Source organism: Schistocerca serialis, chromosome 2 (genome assembly GCF_023864345.2).
Source record: "Schistocerca serialis cubense isolate TAMUIC-IGC-003099 chromosome 2, iqSchSeri2.2, whole genome shotgun sequence".
In the NCBI taxonomy this organism is placed as follows: domain Eukaryota; kingdom Metazoa; phylum Arthropoda; class Insecta; order Orthoptera; family Acrididae; genus Schistocerca; species Schistocerca serialis.
This window is the reverse complement of record NC_064639.1, coordinates 539251346-539272626: the sequence shown is the minus strand read 5'-3', so window position 1 is coordinate 539272626 and position 21281 is coordinate 539251346. Positions and strand designations below refer to the sequence as shown.

General features: G+C 47.2%; 1 protein-coding gene across 1 annotated transcript in view; it reads left to right on the top strand.

The window, feature by feature from the left end:
* Nucleotides 1-21281, top strand: part of LOC126456186 (sperm flagellar protein 2-like) — a 189656-nt gene that overhangs the window by 49437 nt on the left and 118938 nt on the right. Inside the window, exons 2-3 of the mRNA XM_050091940.1 lie at nucleotides 1603-6186; nucleotides 6385-6689. Of these exons, the coding sequence (XP_049947897.1) occupies nucleotides 1603-6186; nucleotides 6385-6689 (4889 nt within the window). The remainder of the gene's footprint in view (nucleotides 1-1602; nucleotides 6187-6384; nucleotides 6690-21281) is intronic.

The following is a 21281-nucleotide window of genomic DNA, read 5'->3' as shown; positions in this document are numbered from 1 at the left end:
AGTACCTCCTGCAGCCTACATCCTTCTGAATCTGCTTAGTGTATTCATCTCTTGGTCTCCCTCTACGATTTTTACCCTCCACGCTGCCCTGCATTACTAAATTGGTGATCCCTTGATGCCTCAGAACATGTCCTACCAACCGATCCCTTCTTCTAGTCAAGTTGTGCCACAAACTCCTCTTCTCCCCGATTCTATTCAATACCTCCTCATTAGTTATGTGATCTACCCATCTAAACTTCAGCATTCTTCTGTAGCACCACATTTCGAAAGCTTCTATTCTCTCCTTGTCCAGACTATTTATCGTCCATGTTTCACTTCCATACATGGCCACACTCCATACAAATACTTTCAGAAACGACTTCCTGACACTTAAATCAATACTCGATGTTAGCAAATTTCTCTTCTTCAGAAACGCTTTCCTTGCCATTGCCAGTCTACATTTCATATCCTCTCTACTTCGACCATCATCGGTTACTTTGCTCCCCAAAAAGCAAAACTCCTTTACTACTTTTAAGTGTCTCATTTCCTAATCTAATTCCCTCAGCATCACCCGACTTAATTCGACTACATTCCATTATCCTCGTTTTGCTTTTGTTGATGTTCATGTTATACCCTCCTTTCAAGACACTGTCCATTCCGTTCAACTGCTGTTCCAAGCCCTTTGCTGTCTCTGACAGAATTACAATGTCATTGGCGAACCTCAAAGTTTTTATTTCTTCTCCATGGATTTTAATACCTACTGCGAACTTTTCTTTTGTTACCTTTATTGCTTGCTCAATATACAGATTGAATAACATCGGGGAGAGGCTACAACCCTGTCTCACTCCCTTCCCAACCATTGCTTCCCTTTCATACCCCTCAACTCTTATAACTGGCATCTGGTTTCTGTACAAATTGTAAATAGCCTTTCACTCCCTGTATTTTACCCCTGCCACCTTCAGAATTTGAAAGAGAGTATTCCAATCAACATTGTCAAAAGCTTTCTCTAAGTCTACAAATGCTAGAAACGTAGGTTTGCCTTTCCTTAATCTTTCTTCTACGATAAGTCGTAGGATCAGTATTACCTCACGTGTTCCAACATTTCTACGAAATCCAAACTGGTCTTGCCCGAGGTCAGCTTCTATCAGTTTTTCCATTCGTCTGTAAAGAATTCGCGTTAGTATTTTGCATCTGTGACTTATTAAACTGATAGTTCGGTAATTTTCACATCAGTCAACACCTGCTTTCTTTGGGATTGGAATTATTATATTCTTCTTGAAGTCTGAGGGTATTTCGCCTGTCTCATACGTCTTGCTCAGCAGATGGTATAGTTTTGTCAGGAGTGGCTCTCCCAAGGCTGACAGTAATTCCAATGGAATGTTGTCTACTCCCTGGGCCTTGTTTCGATTCAGGTCTTTCAGTGCTCTGTCAAACTCTTCACGCAATGTCATATATCCCATTTCATCTTCATCTTCATCTACATCCTCTTCCATTTCCGAAACCTGGATAAAGGGTTGAATAAACTTTTGACGTGCAACTGGTTGGCCTATGATTCCTATTTTATGTATAAAAAAGGCTACTCCAAAATGTTGCCTCCTCTCCGATAAATTTCCGTCGGTGCAGGTATGGCTGGAGGAGGTGGGCGTGCGGTGCGAGGACGCGACGTTGCGGGCGATGGCGGCGGCGACGGGAAAGGGGTCGGCCGCGGTGTCGCTCTTCTACCAGGTCTTCTTCTGCCTCGAGGGCAAGGACAGGTTGCACTTCCTCGCGGAACAGGAGGTGGAGTACTACAGGATGCGCCAGAAACGGCCGTCCCGCTTCACCGTGGAGCCCGTGCCGGAAACGCAGGAGGCGGCCGAGGAACCGGCGACGGTGGAACGCGAAGAGCCGTGCATCAGCAAGGAGGAGCTGGCCAAGCTGTACAGCGAGCAGTACCACGCCCTGCTGCGCGAGTGCCGCGACTCGCACGTCGACGTCGAGGACAGGGAGGCCGAGGCGCAGTCCCCACCCCGCAAGCCGTGCCTCGAAGTGGGCAAGACCAGCTTGTGGGCCGTGCACGTACCACCGTCCTCAACGACACAGACACCCTCGACGTCTTCGGTACTCGATCGCGAATACACCCAGAGTGAGCTAGAGTGCATCCGGCAGCAAGCACGAAAATTGAGCAGCGGTGAAGCGAAGCCCAAGAAGCCGACCGCGGACGTCCTGGAGGAACCGTCCCGGAAAGAAATCGCTTACGCCACGTTTAAGAAACGGATGCAAAAGGTAGTCCTCGGTGAACTGTGGGAGGCGTTGCTCCAAGAACAGGAGAAGCAGTTCGATCGCATGGTGACCGAGAAGCTCATCAAACAGTCTCAGTACGAGAAGAAAGCGGTTTCCAAACTCTTCTCGGTACGTAGCCACAAGCGGAAGATGGTGGAGAATCGACTACGCGTGGAAAAGATGCTACTGGATCAGCAACAGCAGGAGCTCGATAGCGCTCTTATGGAGGTGTACGACGAACAGTGCTTTCGAGAGAGCATGTCGTTGTTCGAGAGGGACCGCTTTCAGGAACTTCAGAAGAGGTTGGGCGACGATAAACAGAGGAAACGCTACGCGAAGCACTTCGGAATCTGCATGGACGTTGTTAAATCCGCCGTCGACTTCGGCCTGAGAGTTTCCGAATTCAAAAAGACCAACAGAGGCATTGTGCCGCAAGAACTAGTGGATCAATGGAAGGCGCTCTTCTTCAAAGGTCTCCCTATATTCGACGTTCTGGAAGGAGGCGGGGAAAGGCTTCTAGCGGAGGAGATTGTTAACGAGCTCATTGAGGAAGTGGAGCTGGAGACCGACAGGCAAATCATACTGGACGAACACGACCTGCAAGCGTACCTGGCACTGGAGGAAACCTGGGAGCTGGCTGTACTCGCTCCACACCTCGCAGGCACCGAAAGTTCACTCAATGTGCTGGGCCACGTGATCCACCGGTTACTGGCAGCAAAATACCCGTACCCTCTTCGGCCGATGCCGGCAGACATCCCGCGGTATCCAGTGGCCGCGGCCCTGATAGCAGAACTAGAAGACGACAAGTTGGCTATCCTGGAGGGCCTCCTCAAACACAAAGCTGTGCACGTCGTGAAAATGGAGAATGTAATCAACTTCTGCGTGGCTGCGTTTAAAGAGGAGTGTACGCCAGACTCCAAAGCAGAAACGGAGAACAAATTGAGTAAGAAGAAAGCGAAACAACCTGCCAGCACGCCTTCGACGAAAGCCACAAAAGAAGAGCCTGAGGTTGCCCCGACAGATAAGTTTACGCAGACACCTGTTAAAATTCCTGAAGATGGTGAAGAGGAGGTATTCGAAGGGGAAGAAAAGCCACGTGAAATGTCTCCGCAGTCAAAACTCGGCCAGAGAGCTTTCGAGATTCTAGGCGTCGGGGAAGAGATTAACGATGAGCTTCTGGCATCAATGCTGATCGAATACCTAAAAAATCAGATGGAAATCAATGGATGGGTGCTCATAAATTTCCCCAAAACTTACTCGCAGGCCTCTGTCCTCGAAGAAAAGTTATCTGGGCAACAAATGCCGCCCGAGTCATCTGAAGACGATGAAGACAAAGATCCGTTTCGTGAGCAGAGGGTTTCGAGGCTATTACCCAACCCGACTCCAGCAGAACCTCCGCCTCCTTTCTCGACGTATCTAACCGCTTATATTCACGTCGAGAAACTAGAGACACCCTCGGCTTTTGAGGAGGAAAATGACGAGCAACTTGACGTGTTTAATGAGAATCTCTCCCCACTTGAAAAGCTATATACGGAACAGGGCATGAATTACGCATTCTACTACGAGAGTTTTGACTTCCCTACCCTGAAACAGTTGGCGAAGACAGTTATAGGGGACATGGAAATGCCTTTAAAACCTTCAGTCGAGCTGTTTGGTGAGGGTTATGAAGATCTGGCCGAAAAAGGAAAGAAAGGAAAATCAGCGAAGAAACCGCCGAAAAAAGTGGGGGCCAAGGAGGTTAAAAGTAAAACAGAGGAAGGGAAGGACGAACTGGAGGAACTTCTTGCATCTGACATGACGTCGAAGGAGGAAAGTTTTCTGGCGAAAGAGGGAGAACCTACGGAAGAGCCAGCGAAACCTGGCGAGGAAGGTTGGCACTACGTTGACCTCCCCCAGCCACTAGACCTGCAGTGTACGCTCGCCACAATCTGGGAGAAAACTGAGTGGATGTACACGCGAGCCCTTAAGGAAATCTTCTTCAGCAAACGAATCCATTATTCTCACATCGTTCCCTACGTAAATTACGTCACTGAGCTGTTACAAAAATATATCAGGCGTCCTGATCTAAAGCAGGATGCGGTCCACGAGTTCCAGACGAGATACAACGAAATGGACGAAGATCTTCGCCAAGACGATGAGATAAAGAGCGAGCTTCATTGTAGAGTCACCGAACTGCGTCATTGTCTATGGGAAATATGCGACAGGAGAATGAAACAAGCCGAAACCGAAAGGAGGAAGATCATTTGCGAGAGCTGGATCGCGGGAGAGATGGTGGCTTTTGTAAATCTGTTCATCGCAGCTGCGGAAGTTGAATTGGATCGTTACATCGACACACTTCAGTTGATAAACGACTATTACACGAACATGATGTCGAAACTACCGAGCGAAAAAAGGTTTGATAAAATAGCTATTCTACCACTGTCGAGTGACCCAGAACCGGGAGAGGCGCAAGAACTTGACGACTTAATACGAAAATCAAAGGTCGACTCATCGGGCTCTCTTCCCAGAAGCAGTACCAGAGACGTCTTGACGAAGGGAGTAAGCAGAGGCAGTTCTGTCACCAGAAGTGCCCGCAGGAGTAGTATAGTAACTGGAGTTTCTGTTTACAGAAGTATGTCATCGACAGCAGGCACGAGAAAGGGGGCAGTTGCCAGGATCTTGATAAACTCAGACACAAGTTTCTCCGTGCAGACCCCTTACCACAAGGCGCTCACCGCGGCCGTGTCTTCCGCTGTTACATCTGTGGAGAGAGTTGCACTGCAACTCCGAGAGATGGTTACTGCAGAAGGAACTGCAGATGATAAGAAGAGCAAAAAGTCCACGAAAAAGGAGGACACTGCGAGAAGCGCGGCAGGTGAAACTACTCCTCTCGATAATCTCGTCTCAGAGTGGACGTACTGCGCAAACGAAGAGATGTCGAGAGTGATATATCGTCTGAATATCTTGTTGGCCAGAGGCCTAAACGATCTGACTGAAATTCTGAATGCAGTTCAGTCGATGTTTTATTCTCTCTACGAGGAAATCGGAGACCGATACAAGCGCGAGGTGGAGAGTGTGGATAATTTGTGTCAGGTGCTTTTCACAGCCATAGAGGAAGAGCAGCCGATAAGGGAACAGCTCGTGTTGGAGCAGGACATCTTCGTCGTGAAGCCGAACGTTGTGCTGCTGCCGGAGCCGCCACCTCCCACTCCCCAGCCTCTAGAAGAGCGTCGGGCTGTTGACGAGTTCCGTATCTCCCAGTTGCAGAATCTAAGGAAGAGGTTGCACCGCTTAGCACCGAGCGGCAACATGCCCGAGAGAGCTTTCGTTTCCCTTTTGGACGACTGTTTGTTCAGTGCGACTGTGGAAGGCGAAGAACCTATACTTCCGCCGATGTGGATGGAGCTTCAAGCCGCAGACCTTCAGAATATAGTGCACAAGGTGTTCGGCAGTCAAGAATGCGTCGATTGGAGAGACTTCCTCATCTACGGATTAGATTTGGAGTACCCTACTGAAGAGGATATCCTAGACGTGCGCCGTCAGTTCAGAGTAATGGACGTTGACGGTACGGAAACGGTGTCGTTCAGAGACTACCAGAGGGTGGTGTTTTGGTTCGAGAAGGAACTGGAAGAAGACTCGCAGCTGCGGCTGCGGAAGTTCTCGGCGAAAGACTTATTGTCCGACATTTTCACCGCAGGCTACAACAAAGTAAGTTACACGTCACTGCTGCTGTGTTTCTGTAAGGACGAGGACGAAACGGAAGGCTTCAGGAAAGCTCTGGCTCTGTCGACGGGGAAGAGGATAGTGCTGGACCCCAACGATCTTACGAAAGAAGGTTTCCTCACGGAGGCGGAGTTGATGAGGCTCGCAGAATCGAAACGACGCGCCAGGAAGGCGGCGAGCACTGTAGCCGGCATTATCCTCGACGACACTATCCAGTTTACGGAGGGGGTGGTCATAGAGGAGGTTAGTGAGGAGATAGTGGCATCGGCGTCGAAGAGTGGTAAGAGTAGAGAGGTAGTGCTGTCGGTGTCGAAGAGCGATAAGAGCAGACACGCAGTGGAGTCGAAGAGTGGCAAGAGTGTGGTTGCGGAAGAGGCGGAAGAGGAAGAGGAGGAAGAGCAGGAGGCAGAGGCGGAAGAGCAGCGGCTGCTGTCGGAGCAGGTGCTGCCGCCCGACCAGTCGTGGCTGACGGAGGTGCCGATGCGGACGACGCTGTGCGTGCTGGCCGCGGCGCTGCCGTGGCTGGCGCGCCTGCCGCGGCTGCGGCAGGGCCTGCCGTCGCTGCGGGAGAGCGTGGAGCGCGTGTACGGGCCGGCGCGCTCGCTGCCCGCGTCCGCGCTGCTGGCGCACCCGCAGCTGCGCCGCCTGCTCTCGCTCACCTCCAAGTTCCGCGCCTGCAAGCTGGCGCCGCTGCTCGCGCGGGCGGCCGAGGCCCGCGCTCCGGCGCGCACGGGCTCCGTGCAAGCGTGAGCGTCCCTGTCGCTGCGGCGGAAGTCGGTGGAGGGACCTCGAGACGTCGCACTTCCAGTTTCAATGAGCCTAAACCCTGTTTAATTTTTCTAGCCTTCTTCGCAGTTTACTTGATTCTCTGTGACGAGTCCAACTGTGGTGCGGCCCAGTTGCGTCTCTGGTTAATAAACTAAATTGCCATCATCTGTTTACTCCGACAAAGTCGATGTTTTTCCTGTTTTTTTTTATTTTTATTTTTTTTACACAATAGCCATTTTTAACAATACAGAGAGGTGACAAAAGTCATGGGATAGCGATACGCATACAGGGTGTTACAAAAAGGTACGGCCAAACTTTCAAAACATTCCTCACATACAAAGAAAGAAAATATGATATGTGGACATGTGTCCGGAAACGCTTACTTTCCATGTTAGAGCTCATTTTATTACTTCTCTTCAAATCACATTAATCATGGAATGGAAACACACAGCAACAGAACGTACCAGAATGACTTCAAACACTTTGTTACAGGAAGTGTTCAAAATGTCCTCCATTAGCGAGGATACATGCATCCACCCTCCGTGCATGGAATCCCTGATGCGCTGATGCAGCCCTGGAGAATGGCGTATTGTATCACAGCCGTCCACAATACGAGCACGAAGAGTCTCTACATTTGGTACCGGGGTTGCGTAGACAAGAGCTTTCAAATGCCCCCATAAATGAAAGTCAAGAGGGTTGAGGTCAGGAGAGCGTGGAGGCCATGGAATTGGTCCGCCTCTACCAACCCATCGGTCACCGAATCTGTTGTTGAGAAGCGTACGAACGCTTCGACTGAAATGTGCAGGAGCTCCATCGTGCATGAATGTTGTGTCGTACTTGTAAAGGTACATGTTCTAGCAGCACAGGTAGAGTATCCCGTATGAAATCATGATAACGTGCTCTATTGAGCGTAGGTGGAAGAACAAACTAAAATGAGCTCTAACATGGAAATTAAGCGTTTCCGGACACATGTCCACATAACATCTTTTCTTTATTTGTGTGTGAGGAATGTTTCCTGAAAGTTTGGCCGTACCTTTTTGTAACACGCTGTATACAGCTGGCGGTAGTATCGAGTACACAGTCTACAAAACGACAATGCATTGGCGGAGCTGTCATTCGTTCTCAGGTAATTCGTGTGAAGGCTTCCGACACGATAATGGCCGCACGACGGGAACTAAGAGACTTTGAAAATGAAACGGTAGTTGGTTCATATGTCCCTGAGCACTATGAGACTAAACATCTGAGGTCATCAGTCCCATAGAACTACTTAAACCTAACTAACCTAAGGACGACACACACATCCATGCCCGAGGCAGGATTCGAAACTGCGACCGTAGCGGTCGCGCAGTTCCAGACTGAAGCGCCTAAAACCGCTCGGCCACTCCGGCCGGCACGGTAGTTGGAGCTAGGTGCATGGGACCTTCCATTTCGGAAATCCTTAGGGAAATCAACATTCCACATTGTCAAGAGTGTGTCGAGTATTCCCAATTTCAGGCATGCCCTAGGGAAATATTACGGCTGTAGTTTCCCCTTGCTTTCAGCCGTTCGCAGTACCAGCACAGCAAGGCCGTTTTGGTTAGTGTTACAAGGCCAGATCAGGCAATCATCCAGACTGTTGGCCCTGCAACTACTGAAAAGGCTGCTGCCCCTCTTCAGGAACCACACGTTTGTGTGGCCTCTCAACAGACCCCTCCGTTGTGGTTGCACCTACGGTACGGCCATCTGTATCGCTGAGGCACGCAAGCCTCCCCACCAACGGCTTTGGGAGAGCCAGTCCTGGCAGAACTCTACCATCTAGTGAGCAAGATGTAAGAGGCAGGCGAAATACCCTCAGACTTCAAGAAGAATATAATAATTCCAATCCCAAAGAAACCAAGTGTTGATAGGTGTGAAAATTACCGAACTATCAGTTTAATAAGTCACAGCTGCAAAATACTAACACGAATTCTTTACACACGAATGGAAAAACTGGTAGAAGCCACCTCGGGGAAGATCAGTTTGGATTCCGTAGAAATGTCGGAACACGTGAGGCAATACTGACCTTACTACTTATCTTAGAAGAAAGATTAAGGAAAGGCAAACCTACATTTCTAGCATTTGTAGACTTAGAGAAAGCTTTTGACAATGTTGACTGGAATACTCTCTTTCAAATTCTAAAGGTGGCAGGGGTAAAATACAGGGAGCGAAAGGCTATTTACAATTTGTACAGAAACCAGATGGCAGTTACATGAGTCGAGGGACATGAAAGGGAAGCAGTGGTTGGTAAGGGAGTGAGACAGGGTTGTAGCCTCTTCCCGATGTCATTCAATCTGTATATTGAGCAAGCAGTAATGGAAACTAAAGAAAATTTCGGAGTAGGTATTAAAATCCATGGAGAAGAAATAAAAACTTTGAGGTTCGCCGATGACATTGTAATTCTTTCAGAGACAGCAAAGGACTTGGAAGAGCAGTTGAATGGAATGGACACTGTTTTCAAAGGAGGTTATAAGATGAACATCAACAAAAGCAAAACGAGGATGGTGGAATGTAGTCGAATTAAGTCAGGTGATGCTGAGGGAATTAGATTAGGAAATGAGACACTTAAAGTAGTAAAGGAGTTTTGCTATTTGGGGAGCAAAGTAACTGATGATGGTCGAAGTAGAGATGATATAAAATGTAGACTGGTAATAGCAAGGAAAGCGTTTCTGAAGAAGAGAAATCTGTTAACATCGAATATAGATTTAAGAGTCAGGAAGTCGTTTTTTAAAGTATTTGTATGGAGTGTAGCCATGTATGGAAGTGAAACATGGACGATAAATAGTTTGGACAAGGAGAGAATAGAAGCTTTCGAAATGTGGTGCTACAGAAGAATGCTGAAGATTAGATGGGTAGATCACATAACTAATGAGGAGGTATTGAATATAATTGGGGAGCAGTTTGTGGCACAACTTGACAAGAAGAAGGGACCGGTTGGTAGGACATGTTCTGAGGCATCAAGGGATCACAAATTTAGCATTGGATGGCAGCGTGGAGGGTAAAAATCGTAGAGGGAGACCAAGAGATGAATACACTAAGCAGATTCAGAAGGATGTAGGCTGCAGGAGGTACTGGGAGATGAAGAAGCTTGCACAGGATAGTATAGCATGGAGAGCTGCATCAAACCAGTCTGAGGACTGAAGACTACAACAACAACAACAACAACAACAACCTCTCACCACTCGCACCACAGTGGCCGACTGTCTGCACTTAACAACCGAGAGCAGGGTTCGCGTAGAGTTGTCAGTGCTAACAGACAAGCAACACTGCTTGAAAAAACTACAGAAATCAAACTAGGACCCAAGACGAACGCCTCCGTTTGGACAGTGTGGCGAAAGTTGGCGTTAATAGGCTATGGCAGCAGACGACCGACGCGAGTGCCTTCGCTAACAACACGACATCGCCTGCAGCGCCTGGCCTGATCAGATGAGTCCCGATTTAAGTTGATAAAAACTTATTGTAGGGTTCGAGTGTGGCACATATCCCACGAATCAATGAACCCAAGTTGTCAACAAGGCACTGTGCAAGCTGGTGATGGCTCCATAATGACGTGGGCTGTGTTTACATAGAATGGACTGGGTTCTGTGGTCCAAATGAACCGATTATTGACTTGAAATGGTTATATTCAGCTACTTGTTCCCAGCCGGCCGCGGTGGTCGAGCGTTTCTAGGCGCTTCAGTCCCGAACCGCGCAGCTGCTGCTGTCGCAGGTTAGAATCCTGCCTCGGGCATGGATGTGTGTGATGTCTTTAGGTTAGTTAGGTTTAAGTAGTTCTAAGTCTAGGGGACTGATGACCTCAGATGTTAAGTCCCATAGTGCTCAGAGCCATTTGAACCATTTTGAACTTGTTCCCAAACAACGACGGAATTTTTATGGATGACAATGCGCCATCTCACCGGTCCACAACTGTTCGCGATTGGTTTGAGGAACATTCTGGACAATTCGAGCTAACGATTTGGTCACCCTGATCGCCCGACATGAATCCTAACAAACGTTGATGGGTCATAATCGAGAGGTCAGTACGTGCACAAAATCCTGCACCGGCAACACTTTCGTAATTACGGACGGCCGTAGAGGCAGCATGGCTCATTATTTCTGCAGGGGATTTCCAACGACTTGTTGAGTCCATGTCACGTCGAGTTGCTGCACTACGCCGGGCAAAAGGATGTCCGATGTGATATTAGGAGGTACTGCATGCCTTTTGTCGCCTCAATACATTTATGTATATAATACAACGGATACCTCCTGACTTTTTTCTCAGCAGTACATAATAATATTTTCTTGAGGAAATAAGCCGAGATGCCTAGTAACAGCTGCTTATAAGTGACACAGTACTGACTGGAGAAGATTCCGGATTCATTTAGACACAACAGTTTCTAGGTGCAAATTCAACTGACGACATTTGTGGTGACTGGAAAGGATTAAACCATTATCATCCGAGGCTTATGAAGACTGTCGATTACAATGTGCATGGTATTAAAGCGCTGTCCTTCCTGATGTGCTTGTTATGTTTTTAAATTTTTTTAAAAATACATCGTGAAATTGGTCAACTCGGTGACAATTTTAGCCCTTTTTGTAGCACAATCTCATACGAACATGTACTGCAACGTTTAATTTCCACATTTGAGTTTTATAACTGGAAGGTTAATTGACACAAAGTTACCTCCCCACCCCCCCCCCCCCCCCCCACCCCACCCCACTACCACCACCACCACCACCACCACCTCCATCCCTAGTTCAGTATTACTTTGTGATGTGAAGTTTAAGACAGGGAGAGTAGAATTAAATTGACCAGTCACAAAGATGGGTACCTAGTGTTTCTTTATGACACATGTTTGTAACTTTGTTACAAATTTTCCCAGTTTTGTGGGTTTTCATTCATTCACACACCGAAAAACAATTGCCAAAAAGTATGCCAATTTGGTTAGATTCAGTTTCTAATTTTCTTAAAATCGTAGGCCTATCCTTATTAAAATAAAATAAGAACGAAAAAACTAAACTCCGTTAAGCAAGATAATTTAACAAAACTTTTAAAGATTTATTTACATATCTGTTCTGTGGGATCCAATGAGCGAAATCGGGTCAGAAGCCTTAGCCTGCATTTAAACATTTAACACTATATCGCCTAAGCAAGGTAATTACTTCAAACTGTTAGACACTTACTTACAAATTCGGTGGTATGAGAAAAAACAAAAGTACGTGACACTTTTAATACAATATTCTGAGCAACTCCAAGTTATATTTAGAAAAAAAGTTATAAAGCAAAATAAAGCTTCGTCTTTTTACTGTGTCACTCACAAATATCCTTAATTTCATTAACAGGGCATGTTTTCTAGAATTTCAATTGTCACACTTATTTTTACTTGTATGTATGCTGTCACAAAGTTGCTATCTATAATCTTCAGAAATAACTTTTCACGCTTTCCATTGGCTGAAGAAAATTTTTATAAAACTTACATCTTATACAGAATGGTCTACAGGTACAGGTCTTTTATATCAACATACCTTCAGTTAGTCAGCCCTTCAAAGTTATCGGCAGTAGCAGAAAGTTAACAAGAAGTATAAAAGCACGTTTGTAACAAACTGACTTTGTTACCATCTCAAGTGTAAAGCATGTACTTGCAGGTCCAATCAATAGTGGCAGCCCTATGCAAGAACACACTGCAACAGAACTATTGACCGGAGTTACAGAATTTACACTACTGGCCATAAAAATTGCTACACCACGAAGATGACGTGCTACAAACGTGAAATTTAACCGACAGGAAGAAGATGCTGTGATATGCAAATGATTAGCTTTTCAGAGCATTCACACAAGGTTGGCGCCGGTGGCGACACCTACAACGTGCTGGCATGAGGAAAGTTTCCAACCGATTTCTCACACTCAAACAGCAGTTGACCGACGTTGCCTGGTGAAACGTTGTTGTGATGCCTCGTATAAGGAGGAGAAATGCGTACCATCACGTTTCCGACTTTGATAAATGGCGGATTGTAGCCTGTCGCGATTGCGGTTTATTGTATCGCGACATTGCTGCTCGCGTTGGTCGAGATCCAATGAGTGCTAGTAGATTATGGAATCTGTGGGTTCATGAGGGTAACACGGAACGCCGTGCTGGATCCCAACGGCCTCGTATCACTAGCAGTCGAGTTGACAGGCATCTTATCCGCATGGCTGTAACGGATCGTGCAGCCACGTCTCGATCCCTGAGTCAACAGATGGGGACGTTTGCAAGACAACAAACATCTGCACGAACAGTTGGACGACGTTTGCAGCAGCATGGACTATCAGCTCGGAGACCATGGCTGCGGTTATCCTTGACGCTGCATCACGGACAGGAGCGCCTGCGATGGTGCACTCAACGACGAACCTGGGTGCACGAATGGCAAAACGTCATTTTTTCGGATGAATCCAGATTCTGTTTACAGCATCATGTTGGTCGCATCCGTGTTTGGCGACATTGCGGTGAACGGGGGCACATTGGAAGCGTGTATTCGTCATCGCCATACTGGCGTATCACCCGGCGCGATGGTATGAGGTACCATTGGTTACACGTCTCGGTCACCTCTTGTTCGCATTGACGGCACTTTGAACAGTGGACGTTACATTTCAGATGTGTTGCGACCCGTGGTTCTACCCTTAATTTGATCCCTGCGAAACCCTACATTTCAGCAGGATAATGCACGACCGAATTTTGCAGGTCCTGTACGGGCCTTTCTGTATACAGATAATGTACGACTGCTGCCCTGGCCAGCAAATTCTCCAGATCGGTCACAAATTGAAAATGGTGGCCGAACAACTGGCTCGTCACAATACGGCATTCACTACTCTTTAGGAACTGTGGGATCGTGTTGAAGCTGCGTGGGCAGCTGTACCTGTACACGCCATCCAAGCTCTGTTTGACTCAATGCCCAAGCGTATCAAGGCCGTTATTACGGCCAGAGGTGGTTGTTCGGGTACTGATTTCTTAGGATCTGTGCATCCAAATTGCGTGAAAATGTAATCACATGTCAGTTCTAGTATAATATATTTGTCCAATGAATACCCGTTTATCATCTGCATTTCTTCTTGGTGTAGCAATTTTAATGGCCTGTAGTGTAACAATAAAAAGCTGGAATGCGCTGTTGGTACAAAGTAATACTTTCGTCACAAAGTTTCTGTGTTACGGTAGCGACATCGTTAAGATTAATCATAATTTATAGCATATTACCGTCCCTTTCTTAATATTTTTCTTCGGTGTTTATTTTGTGATGCTCATATACCAGTGTAGGAGTGATAATAGTCAAAGTAAGCGTAGCAGTTACGTATTACGTTAAGTCAGTCTGTTTGCTGTAACTCATATTGCTGAACTGACTGTAGTGCGTGGATATTGGAGTTTCTCGTGATGAATAGGTTCTTTCATTTCGATATAATTTGGTTTTTTCGGTCTATAACTGCCTGTTCACGACGCAGATTTGGAAATGTTGTGGCAGCGTTCCCGCCCGCAAACCTGTAAATGAGCGTGTCCATCTACCTCCAAAACTCGCCTGCTGACGTGGGCCAGATAAGGATTTTGTTCAATTTCTCGTTGGTCGAGATTTTGTCATTCAAAAGAAGGTGCCATTGTAATCTTACGGATGTTGGTCAGTGTCGGTTAGATTGTCAGTGAGAGAGGACCTGTTTTTCTGCTCCAGATAAAGGCGAGTACACTGTTCGCTTGCGAATTATATTTACGGGTTTTAAACTGGAGCGACATGTTTGCAGTTAACGGTGTGAATAGTAGTTTAGTTTTATTTTATTTTCTTGCGTGTTTGTGTGCTCGCTAGACACAGTCTTTCGTTTTTATAACAATGTAGTGTAACATATGGACGCTTGTATCGACCCTTGTATTGTACAGATTTTTGTTCATTTGTTTTGTTTGGATAAGGTCAGGCAACGGCCTTGCCGCAGTGGATCCATCGACTCCCGTGAGATCACCGAAGTTAAGCGCTGTCGGGCGAGGTCGGCACTTGGATGGGTGACCATCCAGGCCGCCATGCGCTGTTGCCATTTTTCAGGATGCACTCAGCCTCGTGATGCCAATTGAGGAGCTACTCGACCGAATAGTAGCGGCTTCGATCAAGAATACCATCATCACGACCGGGAGAGTGGTGTGCTGACCCCACGCCCCTCCTATCCGCATCCACCACTGAGGATGAAACGGCTGTCAGATGGTCCCGGTAGGCCACTCGTGGCCTGAAGACGGAGTGATTTTAGATAAGGTCAGCGGCGGGTAGACCATCAGCGAGAGAGAACCTGCCTTCCTGCTGCAGATAAAGGCGAGAAACCGTTCGTTTGCAAATTTTATTGACGAGTACTGTGAGTTGACACAGGTTCTCATAAGAAATGACTTATTTTAAGTTTCAAAAAAATGGTTCAAATGGATCTGAGCACTATGGGACTTAACAGCTGAGGTCATCAGTCCCCTAGAACTTAGAACTACTTAAACCTAACGAACCTAAGGACATCACACACATCCATGCCCGAGCCAGGATGCGAACCTGCGACCATAGCAGTCGCGCGGTTCCGGACTACAGCGCCTAGAACCGCATGGCCACCGCGGCCGGCTTTAAGTTTCACCAGTGTTTCTGAGATTCAACTTCTACATTTCGTGCGTGTTTGTTCATTTATTTATCAGGCTCAGATCAGTGCTTTGTTAACTGTGCAGTGCATAGAACAGCTGTTTGCATAGCGCCAGGCACTTGTTTTTGTGTTTCAAGAGCCACTTGTTGTAGATAGCTCCCACAGCCGAGGTGATAGCTCTGCTAGCAACAGAAGTAGCGCATTAGTGTACTGTGAGTTGACACAGCTGCTCATAAAAAGCGACTTACTTTATATTTCGTCAGTGTTCTTTAGCTTGAACTCCAATATTTCGTGCTTGTCTGTGTATTTAGGAGACAGTCTTTAGTACGGATAGGAATTGTGACTGCTGCATTCAGTGCGAGCCGAGTTGGCGAGCCTTCGCTCACAGCACCAGGCGGCGTTGGTTCTGGTTATGCAGCTTGTGGCTGTTGCCAGTGGCCATCACTGTGGGAGGCAGGATGGGGCGAACCGAGGACTTCCAGCACGACTCAAGTGTCCCCTATCAGTCCACTGTGATTTCGCCGGGTACTTCTCGCATCGGTTTGATCACTCACCTCAGGTTAAGTGAGAGGTCGTCCCGAGGTGTGGCCATCAATGAAACACTTTCTGAGGGGCTGATGGAAGGGCTGCACCAGTTTGTCCGACGAACAGGTTTCGGGTGCTATCTGTGGCTGACGAAGTTCCTGAACCAGCTGAAGTCGTTCGCTCCGTTCCAGAAGAATCATCTTAACCTGCAAAGTCTGTGCATTCACAGAGAGTGGGACTACTGGTAGATGGGAGCTGCAACGCTAGACGTGAAATGGGGCCCCTTAGGGATGTGGCAGCCAAGGAGAGGAAGGAATCCAATGTGCACTCTGTGTGCATACCTGGAGGAGTCGTTCTACATGTGGGACGGGTGCTTCCGGATGCCACGAAGAGCACAGGGTGCAGCGAACTGCTGGTGTTGTGGCTTAGATAGGTATTAACGATGTGTATCTCTTTGGATCAGAAGAGATTCTCTCTGGTTGCGGGCGGCTTGCTGAAGTAGCAAAGCCTACCCGTCTTGCTTGCGAGATGAAGGCAGAACTGACCACCTGTAGTATCGTCGACTGAACCGACTTGGTCCTTCGGTACAGAGCCGAGTGGAGGGACTGAATGAGAGACTCAGGCGGTTCTGCGACCATGTAAGCTGCAGAGTCCTAGAATTGCGCAATGGGATGGTGGGTTTCCGCGTTCCACTAAATAAGTCAGGAGTCCACTACACGCAGGAAGCGGATACACAGGTAGTGAGGGCTGTATGGAGTGAACAGGGTGGTTTTTTAGATTAGAAGGTCTCGGGTTCGTGCGGAAAGGGCTTCAGTTTCATAGTGTGCAGGACAAACACAGGAAGAGGGTAGGCACAGGAACAATCAATGTTGTAGTTGTAAACTGTCATAAATGTATTGGAAAAGAACCAGGGCTCCAAGCGTTAATTCAAAACATTGAATCTGAAATCATTGCCGCGAGGGGCAGCCGCTCGATCTAAGGCGTCTGGTCGCGGGTCGCGCGGCTCCTCCCATCGGTGATTCGAGTCCTCCCTCGGTCATGGGTATGTGTGTTGTCCGTAGCGTAAGTTAGTTTAAGTTAGATTAAGTACTGTGTAAGCTTAGGGACCGATGACCTCAACAGTTTGGTCCCATAAGATCTTACCACAAATTTCAAAAATTTCCTCAAATCGTGATAGCTATGGAAAGCTGGCTAAAGCCGGAAATAAGTTCAGCTGAAACTTTTAGAAAGGACCTAACAGTGTTCGGAAAGGATAGATTAAATACAGTTAGTGGTGGGGTGTTTATTGCTGTCAGAAGTAGTTTACCTTGTAGTGAAATTGAAGTAGATAGTTCCTGTGAGTTAGTATGAGTAGAGGTTATACTTGAAAACAGGAATAAATTAATAACTGGTTCCTTTTACTTACCACCGACTCAGACGATATAGTCCATAGAAAACTTAAGTGTCATTTCAGTTATAGTTGGTAGTGACTTCAAGCTACCTTCGATATGTTGGCGAAAATACATGTTTAAAGTCGTTGGTAGGCATGATACATCGTCCGAAATCGTACTGAATGCCTTCTGAGAAAATTATTTTGAGCAACTAGTTCAGGATCCTACGCGAAGTGTAAATGGTTGCGAAAACCGTTTGCACTCTTAGCAACAAATAATCCTGATCAAATAAGTTAGCGATAAGTGTTTGTGAGATACTGCATCCCCTGTGTATACACCTGCTTCACAGGTGTGCTGTTTACAAAGTTAGCCGCTGCTATGCGTTTATCTGTTTCCTTGTAAGAGGTATTCTCCGTTACCAGGGATCATTTCATATAGGACTGTTGTCGACATAGTATAATTTCTGAACCATGATCAGATGTGGACAATGGACGCTATACATCTCTGTAAAGCTATATTGTGCATGTATCACACAGAGCCACTGTTTTAAGGAAGTAGTTTTCTCGTTTTATGGTACGATACCATAGTTTATCATAGAGAAACCTGGAAGAAGGATGAATCTCATGCGCTGGAAATATATTTCTTACATTGGAATATTAATCACGCTGCACTTCACACGACTGATAGATTGGAAACTCAAGCAATCTAACATTATAGCCTGTTTTAATTGCGGGACGTTGCAGCCTTAGGAATGCATGTGTTTATGTTCTCTCTTACCAATACCTTCCAGGTACTGATCCTAGGCTCTAGAACAATACTTTAGAGTTGATAGCGTAGTTGATTTACGTAAAATGCTTCGAACTCCATCCGCCTGGAGCTCCATCATGCATAAAAATCACCCATTTCTTGTTCTTCATTACCGTCTGCTATTACATCATAACACTTTCAAATCTGTTACTACCGATAAGGGGTGCTAACCTCCTTGACATGGTTGTATCTGGAGAAATCTTGTGTTCTTGGATGGGCAAGGACTTGGCTGGCTCCAATCATTCATGAGACGTGGAATATAGTGGTCTACTTCTGGTCGGTTGCAGATTAAATCAGTAACGATGCTGAAGGGCGGGTTGGTCAATGACAGTGTGAGGAGTCTTTCAGTCTCTAATTTTACCCTAAGACTGTGAGAATGCTCTGTGACCCCCCCATCAGCATAGAGATGATCGTAAATTGAGAACAATGCTTGAGGTGTTAGAAATACACTCCTGGAAATTGAAATAAGAACACCGTGAATTCATTGTCCCAGGAAGGGGAAACTTTATTGACACATTCCTGGGGTCAGATACATCACATGATCACACTGACAGAACCACAGGCACATAGACACAGGCAACAGAGCATGCACAATGTCGGCACTAGTACAGTGTATATCCACCTTTCGCAGCAATGCAGGCTGCTATTCTCCCATGGAGACGATCGTAGAGATGCTGGATGTAGTCCTGTGGAACGGCTTGCCATGCCATTTCCACCTGGCGCCTCAGTTGGACCAGCGTTCGTGCTGGACGTGCAGACCGCATGAGACGACGCTTCATCCAGTCCCAAACATGCTCAATGGGGGACAGATCCGGAGATCTTGCTGGCCAGGGTAGTTGACTTACACCTTATAGAGCACGTTGGGTGGCATGGGATACATGCGGACGTGCAGTGTCCTGTTGGAACAGCAAGTTCCCTTGCCGGTCTAGGAATGGTAGAACGATGGGTTCGATGACGGTTTGGATGTACCGTGCACTATTCAGTGTCCCCTCGACGATCACCAGTGGTGTACGGCCAGTGTAGGAGATCGCTCCCCACACCATGATGCCGGGTGTTGACCCTGTGTGCCTCGGTCGTATGCAGTCCTGATTGTGGCGCTCACCTGCGCGGCGCCAAACACGCATACGACCATCATTGGCACCAAGGCAGAAGCGACTCTCATCGCTGAAGACGACACGTCTCCATTCGTCCCTCCATTCACGCCTGTCGCGACAGCACTGGAGGCGGGCTGCACGATGTTGGGGCGTGAGCGGAAGACGGCCTAACGGTGTGCGGGACCGTAGCCCAGCTTCATGGAGACGGTTGCGAATGGTCCGCGCCGATACCCCAGGAGCAACAGTGTCCCTAATTTGCTGGGAAGTGGCGGTGCGGTCCCCTACGGCACTGCGTAGGATCCTACGGTCTTGGCGTGCATCCGTGCGTCGCTGCGGTCCGGTCCCAGGTCGACGGGCACGTGCACCTTCTGTCGACCACTGGCGACAACATCGATGTACTGTGGAGACCTCACGCCCCACGTGTTGAGCAATTCGGCGGTACGTCCACCCGGCCTCTCGCATGCCCACTATACGCCCTCGCTCAAAGTCCGTCAACTGCACATACGGTTCACGTCCACGCTGTCGCGGCATGCTACCAGTGTTAAAGACTGCGATGCAGCTCCGTATGCCACGGCAAACTGGCTGACACTGACGGCGGCGGTGCACAAATGCTGCGCAGCTAGCGCCATTCGACGGCCAACACCGCGGTTCCTGGTGTGTCCGCTGTGCCGTGCGTGTGATCATTGATTGTACAGCCCTCTCGCAGTGTCCGGAGCAAGTATGGTGGATCTGACGCACCGGTGTCAATGTGTTCTTTTTTCCATTTCCAGGAGTGTATATAGAATGCTGTCTGGTATACTTTGATGATGTATGTGTTTAACAATTAACAATTAACAATGAATGCACGTACTGCACAGTCATCTATCTACATTCGCAGTGATACTGGCAAAGTAGAGAGGGTTACGGTTTAGCTATGATACTGAAATTGCGTAACATGCTGTTGCAGCATTGCTCGGTATTGAAATTGCTGTAAAATTGCTAAAATTGTTCTCACCATCAACTGTGATGCTTATTATTAGAATACATTGATGGTGTCTTTTCCACCCCATTTGTTCAGTGGTTTGCTGTTGGTTACCACATAATGATTGACTGACATCGCTTGTTTGAGATGGAGAAAGAGTTTTGGTGGGGGGACAACACCTTCTGGGGATGGAAAGCACCGAAACAGTGATTGCGTACATGACTGCAATGTGAGGAATCATTCAAAATGGAATGCAGAGCCATCAGCTGTTCTGTCAATGTGACAGATGGGTTTAAATGTAGAGGTTGTCAATCACTTTCGGACAGCAGTTTGGAACCTCTCCACAACGTCGTGAAACTCTTCCAGTTTCCTTACGTCGTAACTGTATTTTATTTAAAATCAACCAGTGTGTGTGGCGTGTTATGGTAGCTGCAGTAACAAGATGATTTACACCATTCGACTGCTAGTTTTCTGCAAGAGGCAAAGGATCAGAATGTGTTAATGTCAGTTTAGAACCCAACACAGACCTCGAAGTTGTGGGGACAAATAAAATATATGGCAGTGTATAGAGCATGTTACAGCAGAAAAAAAACAGTGCTTCAAACAATGACGGGGAAACAGAGAGCATCTCTTGCAACTTACAGTATAGTGTGTGGGATACAGTCATCCTCCTACAGTACAGGTGATGAAACTTTAAACTGGTCTGTGCAGTGGATCAATACCTGTATATTTAATAGGATTGTCACACGTGCTGGATGCCGGCATGCATGCCGTATTTGTTTTCTATATATACGGGAGGAGAGAGATGCAGTAAAAATCTGATCGAGTTCTCTATTGGATGAAGTTAGTGGAGCTTTTATAGTTCGTAATTTTTCTCTGGTGGATGGAACAGAATAACGATGATAGAATGTTGGGTGATGGACGTGAATGGGCCCTGAGGGACGTGGATCTGTAGTACCAGCTTGTAGTTTGGAGAAGCACCACAATGCAGTAGCAAAATCCACACCCTTCCCCCAGTTCCAGTACAGTCTTTTATACTTCCTTGTGTTGCAGGAGCAGGCTTCGTTTCCGTCGAATGGTCCAAACACAGTCAGGTGTCGAGAAGCTTATGTGTTCTGACAGAAATTAATAACGTGGATAATAAGATTAAAACTTTATGTAATATTGTCAAATGGGAGACAGGGCAACCTGACAGTGCA